This window comes from Vicugna pacos, chromosome 1, assembly GCF_048564905.1.
Source record: "Vicugna pacos chromosome 1, VicPac4, whole genome shotgun sequence".
Lineage (NCBI taxonomy): Eukaryota > Metazoa > Chordata > Mammalia > Artiodactyla > Camelidae > Vicugna > Vicugna pacos.
In genome coordinates this window covers 85,731,699-85,750,345 of record NC_132987.1, presented here as the reverse complement: position 1 = coordinate 85,750,345, position 18,647 = coordinate 85,731,699, and the positions used below count along the sequence as shown (strand labels likewise).

At 33.6% G+C, this 18,647-nt stretch overlaps 1 protein-coding gene across 1 annotated transcript in view; it reads left to right on the top strand.

Annotated features, from left to right (window-relative positions):
- EPHA6 (EPH receptor A6) overlaps nucleotides 1-18,647 on the top strand; it is a 724,129-nt gene that overhangs the window by 317,556 nt on the left and 387,926 nt on the right. The window contains exon 5 of the mRNA XM_072966895.1: nucleotides 12,440-12,775. Coding sequence (XP_072822996.1) covers nucleotides 12,440-12,775 — 336 coding nt within the window. The remainder of the gene's footprint in view (nucleotides 1-12,439; nucleotides 12,776-18,647) is intronic.

Sequence of the window (18,647 nt, the reverse complement as noted above, 5' to 3'; positions counted from 1 at the left end):
TAGGAACACTACTTAGCATGTAGTAGATAATAAGTGTTTAATGCAGAAAGTTGTTCTCTTACAATTCATTTTTATATAATTTTTGATAAGTTAGTATTTAAACTATTAAATACACTTTGTTGATAGTATTATGCTGAGCTCACAGCTTCCATCATCTGCATTCCTACAAACCGAAAAAGTAATGTGCTAAATTTGTACAACCTTTTCACAAAATTTATTAAATCCTTTACTCTGTGCATATCTGATATCAGTAAAGTTTTTTGAATTATACTCTGACTAGATAAGAGACCCTAGCAGTTATTACAATATATGCAGAAAAAGCAAGGACCATAAACTCCAAAGCATCATGCCCCCGAAAATTAAAAGATTAGATTGCTGAGGAAGAAAAACCAGGAAAATAACAAGCAAAGAGGCCATTGAATGATTTGACTTAAGAAGAGCAGGGTAGCTTCACCAAGATGTAAAACTTCTGAAGCCAAGAATCAAACAAACTGTCAACATTTCCATTTTTATCAATGCAAACAATAGCCAATTTGTAATACTCTTAATAGACAGAAGCTTCCTTAACTTCTAGATCTTGTGTCTATGATTTAACCATGGCTTTTTTTTTTTTGTCTTAGTATGGAAAACCTTCCAGGGGTTTAAAAGGAGATTTTTAAAAATTTTTCACTTGGTATCAGGGGCAGAGAGGTTTTGAATGTTGGGGTTTAAAAGAAAATGAAGGACTAAAATATTGAAAATGACTAACCTAAGACATTCAGTTAGTAAATGGCCTAGTAGGGAAGAAGTTCATAGATAAGTATAGTATGTAAGCATTTAAGTAATATGATTTCTAAGGACCTCAGGAGACCTTTCCCTGCTCCTTAGTGCTATCACCAAAACAAGAATGACCCATATATTTCTGGTACTACACAGCATGTGATTTCACCATTAAGAGTTTTTAATTTCTTTGGATTTTCACTATCGAGATAGATGTCTTTTTAAATTTCATAATCTTGAGACATACAATACACATGATATAGTCACAAAAATACTTCTCATTTTTTCAAGCAGTTTTAGAATCAGAACAAAATTAAGAGGAAGTATAGAGATTTCCTATATACCTCCCTGCCCCCTGACATACATAATAGCCCCCTGCATTATCACTATCCTCCACCAGAGTGGTACATTTGTTATGTCTGATGAACCTATATTACCATATTATAATCACCCAAAGTCCGTAGGTTACATTAGGGTTCACTCTTGGTGTTGAACATTCTGTGGATTTGGACAAATGTGTAATAACATCTGTCAGCCATTATACGGTCATTCAGAGGATTTTCACTGCCCTAAAATCTGCTGGGCCCATGTTCATCCTTTCCTCCTACGAACCCATGGCAACCACTTATCCTTGTACTGAATCCATACATGTGCTTTTTCCAGAATGTCATATAGTTGGAATCATACAGTATGTAGCATTTTTCATATTGACTTCTTTTACTTAGTAATGTGTATTTCAGATTCTTCCATGTCTTTTCATGGCTGGATATTTCATTTCATTTTAGTGCTGAGTAATATTCCACTGTCTGAGTATACCAGAGTTTATTTATCCATGTACCTACTGGAGGGCAGCTTGGTTGCTTCCCAGTTTTGGCAGTTATGAATAAGCTGCTTAAAAACATGCATGCACAAGTCTTTGGACTTATGGAATTTTGTATTTTGTACTTATTTTTGTACTTATAAAAACTTATGGACATAAGTTTTCGACTCCTTTGAGTAAATACCTAAGAGTGTGACTGCTGAATCATATGGTAAGAATATGTTTAATTTTGTAAGAAACCACCAAACAGTACTATTTTGCATCCCTACCAACAATGAATGAGAGTTCCCGTGTTACACATCCTGGTCAGCATTTAATGTTACCGATGTCCTAGAATTGGGCTAATTCCAATAGGTGTATAGTGGTACCTTATTATTATTTTAATTTGCATTTCTTTGATGACACTTGATACAGGGCATCTTTTCATATGCTTATTTGCCATCTGCATCTTCTTTGGTGAGGTATACACATAAAGATTTGTAGATGTTTCAAATGACTACAGTTAAAAAAAAAGATGTCTCATAATCAAACCAATCCCTCAAATATTGGTCGAGGGTTGGGGTGATCTAATCCTTCAGTCTTCGGCTGGCCCTGGCTATTATTGTTAATTTCCTCTTTTGACATTTGTTTCCAGTGACTCCTTCCTCACTGCCCATAAGTATACTCAAATTTCTGTCATTAGAAAAATGCTCCCTGTCCAATATTTTTTCTTCTCCACAACAGACACCTTGGGAAAGCATTCTTCATTGGCTGTGGCTACTGCTTCACACACTTTAATTTACTATTTACTCTACTACATTCAAATTTTTGTTCATTACTCCACTGCAATTAGATTTTTCTTCCACCACTTCAGGTAAACTGTGTAAGAAAAATCACCAATGATCTTCTTTGCCATTTTGTGTGAGAACCATTTTCATTTTACTATTCATGACAGTTCTGTTGGTCACTTCCTTTTTCTTGAAACCATCTGTTTCCTTATATTCTGAGACTACAATCTCTCCTTTAGTCTCTTATTTTGCTGACCATTGTATTTGTTGCTATCAATGGTTTCTCTTCCTTTACTCACTCTTTAAATGTTAATTTTTCTCTTGTTCGTTTCTTTGCCTTGCCTTTTCACATGTTTTCAATCTCATGGCTTCAAACATCACCTGTAAATAGATGATGCCTATGTTTTTATCGAATCTTCTCTCCCAAGGTCCAAAGTTATCTTGCCAATGAATTATGGGATCTGACAATCTGTATGTCCTATGGAAACCTGCCCACATCTTCAACCTTGTGTCATACCATACTTTCCCTGGTATTAAACTCATGGACTTCCATGATGCTGAACATGCTCTCATCCTTAATGCCAGCGATTCCCTCTACTTGAAATGCTCTCCCTTTAGGTCCTATGATGGCTGTTTTCTTTTTGCTGTTCAGACTCAGATGTCAGGTCTTAAGATAGCCATTTCCTGGCCATCCATTCAAAAATAGAATCCCTCTGAATTATCGTCTTTTGTGTCAGATGCTTTATTTTTTATGGATTATATCATTCTTTGAAAATATCTCATTTATTTGTGCACACATCTCCTTATTTATTGTCATTCTGCTCACATTAGATTACAAGGGGATCATGAATGTTCTTTCTTTACTGTATCTCCAGCGCTAATGATAGTACTTGGCAAATACAGGCACTAAATAAATATTTGATGAACAAATAAACTAATCATTTAAGCTCAACCTGCAAATGCCAGTTTTATTGTTCATACCTCAGCCTGCTCATCCAACCCAGCTTGTTTCTTTACCCTGGTGAATCCTCATCTACCCATGCATCAAAGCCAGAATGCTTAGAATCGTAACCCCCGTCCCTCTCCTTGATGTGTCTGTCCAAGTAGCACAAGTCCTAGCAATTCTGCTTCTTAGTATTCCTTCTGTCCATTCCTTTCTGTCAATTCCTGGCCCTTCCCTTTCTGTTAAGGTCCTCAACTCTCTCAAGCTAATTTAATAATATTTTGGCAAGTCTCCGTCCTTTAGGATTCCATCTGTCCACATTTCCCAAACTGTTAGAAAATATGATTTTTAAACAAAAACAAAAACAAAACCTTGTTCGTACTCCCACTTCTTCTGCCTAAAGTTTTTTTAAACTCCAGCTCCTATTAGCCACAGTTGTAATAGTCAATTCAAGGAAACCAAAGTCCAGCTGTGGCCTGTTTCTCCCCTTCCAATTTTAACTATACTAAGACCTCTCAAATAGTCCTAGTATATATGCAGTTATACCAGCAACATACTTGTAAGTTTGGGCCTTCTTGATTGTTTAAAAAATTCATTCTGCTCCTTTTGTGTGAACTGCAAAATATATAAAAGAAATTAGGAATAAGGAATTTGAAATGAAATGCTGGAATATTTCTCTATAATCTTAATCTACTTCTTAAACTCTTAATTTTATTTCTCGGGTGACTCTTTAATGTATGTTCTGGGCTTTAAAAGATGAGCTGTAGAGGACACTCCACAATACCAGGTCTTGGTCAATTAGGGCTGCCTCTGAGAGCAGTTCAGAGCACAGGAGATCCTGCTGCCTGCCAAGAAGTCTGTTATCAAAATAACTGCCTAAGGCTTTTCTAGGCCAGAAGGGAAAAATGCTCACTAAGGTTGGAGAAACAAAGGACTATATGAGTTACTAAGAAAGTACTTGTCAAACAAGAAAGGCTGAGAGCATGAAAGGATTGAGAGAAATGAAAAGAGGGTCTAATACATGGATGCACAAAAAGTTAGACAGAATATAATTCCACAGTCATAGCACTTTCACTTTGTTGTTTCTCATGTTTTTAAATCAATAGGAGGATTGTTTTTTTAAAACTGCTGAACAGATGCTGGAAGATTAACACATTCAACAAACATTGTGTTACTTACTTAGAAAAGTTCAAAACAAAATGTAAATCATATATGTGGGTAATTATAATGCACATCACTGAGGATAATCAGATACCTTGAGTAAAACCAGTTTCTTCCAATTTCACTTTTAATACACAGGCGAATAGCATGTCTTTGTATCTTTGTGTTTGATATACAGTGACAGTGATTGGGATGAAAGTGTAAAAGTTGAATTTTTTTGCTCTAAGGCTAACATTGTAAAGCATGGCTTCTTTATTTCTGAAATAATTGCTTGAAAAAGTCGCTATTCTCTCATTCATTTTGAGTAGAACAAATATTGTGTTGAGATGCAGTAGGAAAGTTGCTCTTCCCTACTTCAGCTGCCCTACTCAGGTCCCCCACTTCTGGGTAAGGACAGGATGCTCACATCCAGGTACTCCTGCTCTCTCTCTCTCTCTCTCTTTTTTTTTCCCCCTCATCTCTTTGTTTTTGGTTTTTGTTTTTTTGTCTCCTTTCTAAGCTTGTCTTGCATGGAAAAAAAACATTCTAGTTCCTTGCTTTTCCATTTCACAACTGAAATAGCAAAAGGTCAACTGATTGGTTAAGTGGCTCATTGTAAACACAATGTAACAGCCACAATTTTGTGGAGGCCAGAAAGGGAGATGTTGCAAAGATGAATTTTGTTACCTCTAGCAGCCTGTTACATTCTAGACTTGTTTTCATTATGGAAAGTAACTCCAAATATTTCTCTCTGTATTGCAGTAATATAGTTTAAATTTAAAATGGTCTTTATATTACAGAAGAGATACCTGTATATAATGAATCCTAGTCTCCTCAGTACAGATCACTGATGTAAGATGTCAGTTGAGCTTCATGGAGTTTCCTAAATACAAATACTTTAGTTTTTATTTCAGCCAAGTTCCTTTTATCAAATTACCTGAAAGAGGTTCCTCCATAGGAAGAGATATTAAGTGGTTATTCTGCTGATGCTAAAGAATTGAGTTACCACTTGCTGTAGGGTGAATCTATTCTTGTCATCTACAGTTGGAACTCAGAACTGTACCATTCGGAACTCAGAGAGAACTGTACCATTTAATATCATCTACTTGTACATAACGGACCAATTACCATGAATCATCCATAATTGTAAAGAGAGCATTCATAATTATCCCTACAGTGTTATGCTTTGTGAGAAAGGTTTATTAATTTGCTTTTATCTATTTATTTATTGTTTTTCTTTTCCCTCCCAAATTATGACAGTGCTTAGTCTCTTCATATTTCTCTTTTTGATTTCTAATGAGTGTTTAATTAAAAATAATTAACTCAAATATAGAAATGGCTATATGTAGGTGTGGTAATTTTTTTTCATGGTATTAGGGAAACTGGATGATTTTTAACTCAAAAGACCCAAGCCTAGGCCACTCATGATTTCATTCATGTTTTAGTGTCCTTTCATTATACATGTATTTTTTCCCTTTAACTCTTAACTCACACACAGTTATAGCATATTTCTGTAATTCTTAGCATTAGTTTTCTATGGGTTGATATTGAGAATTTTTTTCTGCATTGATGAGAATAGTTGATAACTATTTTTGGAATTTTCCCAAGGTAATAGTATGTCTATGTCCTGTAGCACAGAAATTTAGAACCACAAATGCTTACTTTTCAAATGCTTACAGTGTGTACAGAACTGTATTTTGAGCTTTCCATTCCTTCTCAATGGGTAGAGAGATGATGGGTGCCTACCCATTTTGATATGAGTTTTTATTAGTTAATGCCAGGTTTTTAAAAGAAAAATTTATGTGTTTTTAAATTTTATTTATTTTGATGGGGGTAGTTAGGTTTGTTTGTTTGCTTGCTTGCTTGCTTGTTTGTTTTGGTGGAGATACTCAGGATTGAACCCAGGACTTTGTGCATGCTCAGCGTGTACTCTACCACTAAGCTATACCCTCCCCCTTAACACCAGTTTTCATAATATAAACATTCCCTTCTACTTCATAAAAGTGATTTTCAAGTCATGTGGCTGTATCCTGAATCAATTAACACTGAATTCTTGCAACTCGAACTCTCTATTCTCCAATATTTGTCAAACTTTGTACTATGTAAAAATTAATTTTTGGAGGATTGTACAAAACCAAGCATTCTATTCATTCCCTTAATTAAAACGCATGTCACCTTTGTATCAAGCTGGACCATAATAGACTTGTGTACATGAATACAAATATTTGATTGTAATATGTACATTTGGTAAGCATCAGTCACCTTTTCTATAAATAGCATATTAACAGCGGTCTTACAGATTTATTGTGATAATTGAATGGAATGTAAAGTGCATTCCTTAAAACAAAAAAGTGGGCTCAAAAATATTGGCTTTATTTCTTTGAATACACACCTACAATGTATAAAAGTAATCAGTCCTGCCTGAGGGCAGTAGGAAAGTGTCGCAAAGAGGGTAACATCTAAATCAGAGTGTGAATGATAAGTAGGAATTTTCCACAGCAAAAGGTAATGGAACAGCATGTGCAAAGGCATTGAGGTACAGCAAAAGGGAGAAAGCGGTTAATGGACAGGCGTAGTTATAAAGACATATGGAGAGACTGAGAGATTTAGATTTTATTCTGGAAGTGAATGGTATTTGGTCTATTAGATTTCTTTTTTAATGTTTACTTTCTTTAACTATGAGTTTTAGAAGTAATGGAAAATGTAAAAAGAATCATCTAAGTCCTCATTCACAGTATTATGAAACAATTAATAGATAAGTCTTAATTTTAGATATCAATTAATTACTGAAATAGGTGCAGTAATATTGATGAAAATGAGAATATGTAGAATTCAAAAGATCTGAAGTGTACATGTTGCTGTATCCTCAGCAATATTTTATCCTGAAGATTTAATTCTTGATTGCTCTTCCGTAAAAAAAATTATTTTTAAATGTGTTAAGGTAACATTATTAACAGGAATCTGTTGTAGGAAGACAAATAAATTGTTCTCTAATTGGTGTGTTTTAAAAACTTGTATTTGACAATACTCTCTAAACAAACCACTATAAAATACTTTAAATATTTATTTACCTGACTTTCTCTATTTAAAAGATAAATACAGTGTGATAGAGTAGGAAAAAAACCAAACATGAAATGACCTAGGTATAATCCTACCTCGTGCACTGCATGACCCTGACATAATTACAGAACTTTCTTGGGCCTCATTTCTTTATCTGAATAAACTGATTTAGTCCCTTCCCTGTGGTGAAGTTGAAGCCCATTTTGTGACTACTGATCATCCATTTCCAAATATACAAACATTTTATGAACAAAACTTACAGATAGAGCACTTAGTGGTTTAGAAAAGAATACGTAATTTCTTTTATAGAAACTTTTATTAAGTATTTTTTTCAAAGATTATATAGGAAGGACATTAGATTAACAATATAAATGTAGATAACAGTTAAAATTGATAGTGATAGTGCATAGAATGAAGTGACTTTTAGAGTTTTAAGTTATGTCTATATGTAGATCTGACAACTGATATTTTTTGTACATTATTAAAATCTGGAGTTGTACTTTTTCATTTGTTCATATGTATTTATATTTCTTTAGTAAATTCTACAATTTACTCCTTTGGAAAAACATTTACCTAAACATCTCTAGATGGTTCTATATATATATATACATGCTATGTGTGTGTGTGTATATGTGTATATATATATATATATATATATATATATATATACACACACATGCTATGTATATATAGCAATATAGCATATAGCAATATATATATACACACATACATACATACACATAAACACAATAAATATATGTATATTTAATGCTCTCTTTGGCACCGATTAACATGGAATTACTTTTCTTTCATTTGTAACCTCATAGGTATGAAGAAATATGCTTTTTATTAGGGAACTGTCCTATTACATTCTTGGTAGTCATTACATTAATAAATACATTTAAATTATTGCCAGGTAGTAACTTAAAAACTATAAAATACAATTTAATAGTAGTAGCCATTCATGACTTAATATCCTCAGTTATTTGGGTCAAATTTTCATTGTTCTTAAAGAGACATAAAAACATTAAGAGTTCATGGATGAGTGAATAGTCACTCTTAATATAAAAGAGTTAATATGAAAAGGCCCCTGTTTGTTTATGACTTAACATATTTCTGTAATTATAAACATAAAATATTAAATCTACGGCAATTGATGTAGTAACTGAAATGTGACCCCTAAGTTTGTTCTCTTTCAGTGTCAGCCTTTATTTAAGGGTGTTCTGCAGAATGCTAGCATTCCTTCAGATGCTTCTTGGAAAATAACGTTCTGTGAATAAATGTTTGGGAAATATAGGAGTCAACAAAGTGAAGCAAATTGTGTAACTTTTGTTTCAGCATCAGTCTGTCAGAGGAATCTTAATTTGAGCACCAAACTCATTTTTTTATGTGGTCTCTCGTGGGACCAGAGATATTACACAGGATATATTTTGAGAAATATAGTTCTGTTTCAAATACTTACATGAAGAAAAAATTAAAATCAAATGAAATAAAACAAAAATCACCCCCACCCCCTACCCTCTGCTACTCTGAGAGAAAAGTGTGGGCTGCAGAGCCAGATGCTCTTCCTGGGAGGGACTTGACAGCACTGCCTCAGGCTTCTCCTAAGTTTACTACTGGAGCACTATTCCTTTATTTGTTTAAAATGTAAAGGGGAAATACAAATTGAAGCCAGAAAAAGAAGACGAAAATTGAAAATGTGTTTTTTTGATAAACTAATGGAAGTAAAATTGTGGTTTTCACATAAGTTTATTATATGATGGGCTTTGGAAAAATAAAGCTGATTGCAAATCAAAATGATTGCCCTTTTCGTACGAGGTCACCTGGAGGGTGAAGTGTGGAGGTTGCTTGTGTTCTATGTGAATTACTTGTTTCATCTGAAGAAAATAAAATCAACATAAGGAAATCCCTGAGAATTTTCAATGCATATGTCGCCAAAAGAGTTATGACTGCCAAGATTTTTTTTTCTCAATGTGTCACATAATCTTTGTATAATTTATAAATGATAACAAAGCAATCAGGCCACATTCATAAAAGCCCAGTGACACATAATTTAGTTGAATCTGAGGATTAGAATTAATTGTCTCTCTTTGTTCTAAGTTCTAAATCTTAGTAAATGATTCACTGCATGTCATTACAGCTTAATATTTGCATGAAATCACAGTTTAGCTGGCATAATTTAACAGCAATTAAAAAGCTATTTAATCGTCATGCAAATTGGTATGAGGGCCCTTGAGTAAGAAGGGTGTCTGCCTTGTTTTTTTAAAGTATCTCTAGGCGGACAGTCATACACTTGCAGACACCCATAACTTAAGTGATAGCATTCTTCCTGTTCTTGGAAATGTAAGTTAGTAATAATTCATGTTTTCCATTATAAATGAGAGAAAAGAACAACAATATGAATATACCAGAATATATCATTCTCTAGGAAGACATTATTACGACAATGATAATGAATCTTTATCTCCTAGGCATGAGTCTAGGTTGGAGATAAGAACCTACACTTGTCTCTGTGCTCTAGTTTATAATTCCTTCCATATTTTCCTTTCTGACGGCAGACATTTTTATAATGCTCTGAAACGTGAAATGGCATAAAACAAGGTATGCAGAAACCTTTTAGAAAAACTAAATGCCCCTAAAATTTCTAGGGGCTTTAGTTGATATGCATATAGTGACTGAGATTCCTACCCATCATGTTGTTGATATCAGGATCCAGCAAAATAAAAAAGGAAGATATAACATTTCTTAATATCTCAAACCCAATTCACAGTCATATTGATTTAAGAGTGATGTTATGTTACTTTAATACCGTAAAACAGATCTTGCTGAGTCCTCTGTACTCATTTAGACCATTCCTCACACTGTAGCCAGAATGCTCTTTTTAAAATACATCACATCTATGCATAGAATCTGTCAGTTTCTTCCTGTTACATGTAGAAAAATATCCAGACTCATTCCAATGAGCCTAGCAGCCTTGCATTGTCTGATCCCTTCCTGTTCCTTAAAACTCATTTCTTGCTTACCCCATTTGCATTCTAGCCACAGTGATTTTGTGCCAATTCCATGACTATTTTAAAATACTTTTGACTAAAGACTACACATCTTCTAGCTCTAATATTCTTCCAACTCATCTATACATCTTCCATATCATCTGCATGAGGCTTTCTCAGAATGTTTCTGTTTGGACCCCCTGGAGTTTTCTCCTGCCCTTGGACCAGAATTTATACCATCAGTAATCCTGGTATCTCTGGCCTTCGACCCAGACTGGAACTTACACACCAGCTTTCCTAGGACTCCACCTTTCCGACTGCAGATCTTGGGGTTTTTCAGCCTCCGTAATTGTGTTATCCAATTATATATATATATATATATATATACAATATATATGTATATATATATTGACTGATATAAATGCACAGCCTAAAAAGAAAGATTGGTCCCCATGATACTTTTTATTTCAGGTCTTTTCCTTTTGATTTTCATAACTGCAATTATTATAAATTGAGTTTTATTATTTTGTCGATGTGCATGTATTTATGTTTACCTAGCCATTCAGCTAAATGTAAATAAAAACAAAGCAGAAATAATGTCTCTCAGACTCATGCTGTAAACCCAAGATCTAGCAAAGTATGTGACACACATAGTGATTACTACAGAAAAGTATTTAATAAATGAATGACTGTATTTTGAAATTCAAAAGGAGCTTTTACAAAAACGTGAATTTCTTTCTATGGAGAGAATGTCACAGAGAATCCTTTTCCATCTTCTAAGCAAATTTTCCTGATATCAAATTTAAAGAGCTGTTTTTGATTTCTTAAAACTAAGCCTTTCAAACATGGTAAGAATGTTATTTAATTTGTTATTTATGCAATGAATTATTTTTCAAATATGTATCTTAAGCACAGTCTGTTACAGAAAAGACTCTGGTATTTCACAATGAAGTACATGGTGCAATGCCTGGCACCTAGTAGACCTTCAGTTAATATTTGTTCAATGAATGATATGAAACTGAGGTTTGAAGGACTATGATAGTTGTAAAAGACTGTTGATACAATTTTAAGAAAAGGCTGTAATAGTGAGAGGATAATAAGTACTGTATGTAGTGTGATCTGTATTGAAAAACAGAAAGAAGCCTGAGGGAAGATGCTCATCTGTCATCCACGACCAACTTGGTTTATGCAGAGTCTCATTGACGAGTAAGAGGATTGTGTGGATCTCCTGATAAGCTTTTAAAGACACACTTACTTTGTGTTTAGTAAAATTCATCTAAATTAAAGTCTAGACACCATATATATGGATACTTCCTTTTATCCCTTCTGTGTAATGCTTCTATCCCATGAAATTGGCAAGACCTAGTAAAAGCTTTTGTGTAACCTCCAGTTTCCCTTCCTCTTCCTCTTCTTCCAAACTGCCTGTCCATGCTAAATTTATGGCCGGTTATTCTCAGCCTATGAGAAGCAGATCCTCAGAGATTGTCAAAAGTAATGAATGGGAGTTTTAGTTACAAATCAAACATAGTTTGAAGACTGAAAGACTGAATACAATATGTTTTATATATGTAAGTTATTATTTTTTCAAACTTTTCAAATGGTGGTGTAATTATTAAAATGTAATTAAAACTATCACATGATTTAAAATAATGTTTGGTTATTGTATATTTTCAGTCAACAAATTTTAAAAGTTTAATTACTGTATCTTTTGGAGATGTAGCTTTTGACATTAAATACTGAAATCATTATACCAAAAAGTTAAGATATAGACCATCTCCACTCCTAAGACTCTCTACTTATTAGACTTAATCAGATGTTTTTAACCATGTTTCTTTATCGTTCCCAGTGGAAGAAAGAGTGCAAATATAAAAGACCAGCAAATGTTTGCTGATGACGTTTTCAAGTTAGCATCATTCGTTGTCCTATACATGTACATTTGTTTTTTAATTGCTTTCTCTAGGGCCACCTTCAGCTCCCAGAAATGTGGCTTTTAACATCAATGAAACAGCCCTTATTTTGGAATGGAGCCCACCAAGTGACACAGGAGGGAGAAAAGATCTCACATACAGTGTAATCTGTAAGAAATGTGGCTTAGACACCAGCCAGTGTGAGGACTGTGGTGGAGGACTCCGCTTCATCCCAAGACATACTGGCCTGATCAACAATTCCGTGGTGGTACTTGACTTTGTGTCTCACGTGAATTACACTTTTGAAATAGAAGCCATGAATGGAGTCTCTGAGTTGAGCTTTTCTCCCAAGTCATTCACAGCTATTACAGTGACCACAGATCAAGACGGTAAGTTCCATTGCTGTTCTCTCGAAACAGACCTATCATTCCTTTTTATTCCTTAATGTCCCTGGTGGACCTATATTCACTGAGGTGCAGTTGTATACTCTATACATTATAGGGGTGGTTGTCTCTATACATTTTCTGGTGGTTGTCCTTATTGTTTCCCAAGGTGCAGAAAGGTATTTTTGATATTACCTCTTAGTAGTATGGTAGTATGGTTAATTGGATATAATGCTTCTCTCTAGTATCTATGCATTTTTGTTTATGAGCAAGTCCATTGAATTACCAGTGAACATCAAACATAAATAAAATGTTGCTAAATGGATTGAAATTCAGTTGCCCTACATATGTAGCCATCTCTTTTGCATGTCAAATAAGAAGATGGTAGGAATTTATGTTGATTTTAATTCCTGTTTATATTATAAGAACAGTATAGCTAATATGCCTGACCATGATCCACTCTGAAAAGAAAGAGCAAAAAATATTTAGAAATGAGTCTAAGTGCTGTTGTTTAGGTGAAGTTTTTTGTAAAAAGTAGTTAAACTGTCTGTTTTAAAAATCCAATGGCTTTCAGCTGAAGATTTCCTTTCCTTTATTACACTATAGGACTTTTCTGCAGTGTAGTTAGGCATGGATATCCTATGATTTTTATAAGTATATAGTCTCTTTAATTCCCCCATAACAATTTATCACAGAGCATGATATAGGAAAAGCTTCAGAGATTTTAAAAACTCCCTTTGAGAAGCGTTCATAAATTAGGTGGATACACAAGTGATTGTGTTATAGCAGAAAGTATTGTTGTATATGAACACATATAGATGAGACAAATTTATGCAGATAAAACTACTCTTATACATGGTGTTTGTTTTCTAGGTCTACTATAACAAATGCCATAGACTAGGTACCTTAAACAACAGAAAATTTTTTAACCATTCTAGAGGCTAGAGGTCCAAGACTAAGGTACCTGCAGAGTTGATTTTATTCTAAAGCCTCTCTCCTTGGCTTGCAGATAGCCATTTTCTCCCTGTGTCTTCCCATGTTCTTTCCTTTGTACGTGTCTGTGTCCTAATCTCTTCTCATAAGGACACCATCAATATTGAATTAAAGCACACTCATATGACTTCACTTTACCTTAATTCCCTCTTTAAAGGCCCTAACATCCAAATACAGTCACAATTCTAAGCTACTGAGGTGGGACTTCAATATATGAATTTTAGGGACTGCAAGTCAGTCCATTCCAGATGCATAAAGGCAGCATCTGGTGATGTTTAAAATGAAAATATATCAAAAATGTTGGAATACTACTCAGCAACGAAAAAGAACAAACTGTGGGCAGATACAACTTGGATGAACTTTAAGGGCACTATGCTGAGTGAAAAACCCAATCTCAAAAGGATTCACTTATGTAACATTCTTGAAATAGCATAATTTTAAAGATGGAGAACAGATTCTTGGTGGCCAAGGGTTAGGGATTAGGGGGGGAGATATGTCTCTGTGAAAGTGTAGCAGGATAGAACCTCGTAGTGGTAATATATTTAAATATCTTGATTGTGATGGTAGTTACATGAAGTTAGATATGTGATAAATTGCATTGAGCTGCACACACACACACACACACATACACACACACACACACATACATACATATAGGAGCCCTGTGGATTTTACCAATGTCCATTTCCTGGTTTTGATATTGTACTATAGTTATGCAAGTAATTAACATTGGGGGAGGCTAGGTAACGGATGTATGGGACCTTGCTATACTTTTTTTCTAATTTCTATGAATCTATAATTATTGCAAAATAAAAAGTTTAAAAACATTGCTAAACCTGTAAAACACAGGAAGAAAACTTTAATATTCTACTAAAAGCATATTTGTAATAATGGATATGACCATTTTATTCAAATATTGTATATAATTTCACTTTGCTGATAATCTTCAGAAATACAGCTAATAAATAAAGCAAAGACAAAGAGTACTGTACAATCACCATTTTTATATTTACTATGTAGTATTTCCCTTCATTTAGCAAATTGCTTCACATCATAGAATCTGCTTTATAGTTGTTCAAAATGGAATTTCTGTTTTCTGTTTCCTTAGTTCTTTCCCATAGTCTAAACAAAATCTTGTCAAATATGTCTTCAGAATGAGACAAATTAGGATCTTCTGTTCCTCTCTGCATTAGCAAATTATTTCTAAGGCTTTTTTTCTGCCACTTGATCAAAAAAATACAATCCAGTACAACCATTTTAACTATAGGATATAAATAATTAAGTTTGGGAATAAAACTAATATATCACTTTAAATAAAATATATATATATATATATGTTTACATAATTTCATACGTGAAATGTACATTCTATGCCTTTCATTCTAGGATTAGAAGAGAGTTCATTTAGGCCATTTTTCTACCTAGCAGAAGGGCAGAATGTGAATTATTTCCCACTTTGAAAATGAGAGAATTTATTCAAAATGTATTGCTGTAAGGACAGAAAGTATATTAAGCATGAAATAAGATACAGTATCCATAGATTGAGACTATACAAAATGATATGAGCTATTCATAAGCTTTTGATTTATTCAACATATATATGGTGGTGAGCAAGCCCTTATGAACTTTACATTCTGGTGGGGAGGCAGATAACAAACAAATAATTTGACAAAGACATAAGTAGTATTGTGATAAGTCCCACCAAGGAAAATCCAGGGTGCTCTGAGAGCATGTATTCTTCAGGTCTGAAGGATAAGGGCTGGTCTTCTTGAGGAAGCAGTATTTAAATTAAGTTCAGTTCCGAAGATGAGTAGAATGTGGGTAGGTCAAATGAGGCCAGGAGAAGGGAATGAATGCAGAATAGAAGGAACCAAGCAAAGATTGAGCAACTGAGGGATTAGGTGCTAATGACTAACATACTAAGAGCATCTAAGAAGTTGGTATATTGCAGAGGCACAACAGGATTTGGGGAAGGAACTGAAGATTTAACTTTAAATTTGGAGAAATGAGTTGCAAAACAGACAACACAAGTTAGAGAAACAACCATTTAGCAGAAGATGCTGATATATTATCAGGGCTATAGACAGGAGAAAAGAAAATCAGCAGAATAATAATATTACACATGTGGTGACATTTGAATACTAAGTAAAGTAGTAGAGACTGAGAAATATAGATAGTTGCACTAATTATGTTTTTATTACTCTATGTATGCACAGTGTGGAGCTTGAGGATAAAGGGAAAGTTTGCATTAAATTCGCTTTTCTTTCATGAAGTTAATTATTTGTATATGTCTTTTCTCATACTTAAGAAGTATTAAGGAAACAACATTAAACAACCTTGACTTAATTGTTTGCTATCTGTTTACAATTAAATAAATGTAAAAAAAAAATCTTTTCCAAATCACTTAGAACCATTTACCTATAGTTAGGAGAAACATTCCTTGATTATCCTGATTCTAGTTGGATAAATAAGATTATAGATTTAGAACTATGACTCTTATAATTAGAAATCTTTGCAATAAACCTTAATTAACTGACTTCTACAATCCCTAAGAGCTATATTTGCAACCTTCTATTTTCATAGTTTATTTAAATGGTCTTTAAAGGTGGTTCATTTAGAGGGGAAAACAAGAGAGCAACACCTAGGAAGCATTTGATTTTAATCTTCAGTGCATGTTAGAAAAAAATAAGATATGTAGTTTAGTAGAAGGAATTATTCAGGTCGTAGACAGTATAGGAAAATGTTAATCATGGATAGTCAGCCTGAAACAAATTGTGTTTGTAGGTATCCTGACATGTGCAAAAGCCTTTAGGGACTATGTTCAAAGTGAAAGACATGCTAAATTACAAACTAATTCTGCTGGTATTTCCTAAAGGGTCTTTAAAGCAATTATTGTCAGAAGCAGTTTGTCCAATTCTTTTGCTTCTTAAAATATATATTCAGCAGTCCTATCCCTGCCATTGCGTGGGTATTCTGTATAGGTTTTGCCTTAGGATTACATTTTGCAGGCTAATATATGCAGATTTCATATATTTGCTCAGGCAACAATAATTAATTGAACTGATATTGAAAATAGATTTAAATAAACAAAAGTCTCCATATATGTATAAACTTGAAATATCTATTTGATTTACAGTTCACTGCATTCTGAAAATACAATCTGTTTCAAATATGGACCTTTTGCATGTTGCTAGAGTAGGTAATTAGGGACATTGTAAAGATTCATTCATCTTTATGTCTGTATTTTAATTGTTTTTGGTCTGGATATCCCTCATAATCCTCAGTGTGTTTTCAAAATTCTTGACAGTGAATACTCTTTTTTCCTAAGTCTATTCAAAATAAAAGAAATTGGTGTAAAAAATCTTAAATGCTTACTAAAAATACACTGAATATAAGCCAGTGACATGATAAGTTAGAAAAGGAAAAAGCAGTAACCATAATTTAAGCTGAGTGATACTATACTATTTGTATTTTTTATATTTCTTAGACATAAGAAAATTACATATTCAAAAGCTACACTTTATATTGAAGGATAAAATTCCTATCTCCTAGGAAGAGTGTTTTTCTTCCAAAAAGTGCACTGAATATTTTATGTAAAGGAGATAATTTAAATGTCAGTCTAGTTAATCATAACTAAATAACTTTATATTCTAGCCCAAAATTAAATTATAATAGAGTCTAGATGATTGTAAACTTTGTTTTTACTCCTAGGAAACATCAAATTACTTCCAAGTCTAGTGTCTTTTTGTGGCATGCATCTTTTGAATAAATGAATGATGTAGAAAAGGCTTTTAGACCCTAGCAGTGAGTTTACTGAAGTTGGTCAGTGGCTCAGCTCGCAGTCAGCAAGTATAGAAATCGAACTGCTCCCAGCCACTTACACACAATAGCACACACGTGTCTGTCGCACTGGATCATAATCATATTTTGATAGTTTGCTTTTCTGACCAATATGTAAGCTTCTTGAAAACAACAATGATGTGTTATTTGAGCATATCCTCAACCTATTTTGTCTGTAATTTAATAAATCAGTTTACCACATTAACAAAAATTATTGATGGTTTCAGTTAATCTTTCATTCATTATTTCATTCACTCAAAGTATTTATTGAATATTTACTGTCTGCCCAGAACTGTTCTATGTGTTAGGAATATAGCAGTAAAGGAGAAATACAAATAGTTAACCAGGTACCTTCCTTCATGGACATTATATTTTAGTGCCAATTAGCAATATGTCCCATGATGAAAAACTAAGCAGAATAAGAGATTTGGAAGTAATGGGGAGGGGGCTTTTTACATAGCGCAACCAAATAGACTGCTCTTGACAACATAACATTGGAGCAGATCATGAATTAAGGAGAAAACCCTGTGAATATAAAAGATGATTATAGGCAGTGGGAATCAAAAGAACAAAGCCTTAAATTTAACCAGGAATTTGTCTAGAAAGTGACTAGAAGATATTATTGCATGTATATTCTTCAACATATTCTAAATTTCATGGTCACTAAGTCCTCTGGTCCTGTCCTTATAGAATTTTTAGCAAAAGGTTTTAATCAACACTAAACCATCCGTTAGTAGCAATCATGGTTTTTCTTGATGATCATACATTGGTAGAGAAATGTGCTTAATCCTAAACTTGTCTTTAAGCAGTTGGCTTTTAGAATCATCAGCTGTTTCTCTGAGAAATTCTCATTTGTCCATTTTTCGGGAAAGGTGACTAAATGTTTTCTTTAGCAATAAAATAATTAGATCTTACTGCTATTTTGATGCCTCTACTATTAGATTAACAATTTTATGGCATTTCTCCTACAAATTGGAAAGTAGTAATAGGGATTGTTTGGTAAAATATTTTAAATCCTATAAAAATAAACTGGTTAGCAGCAAAG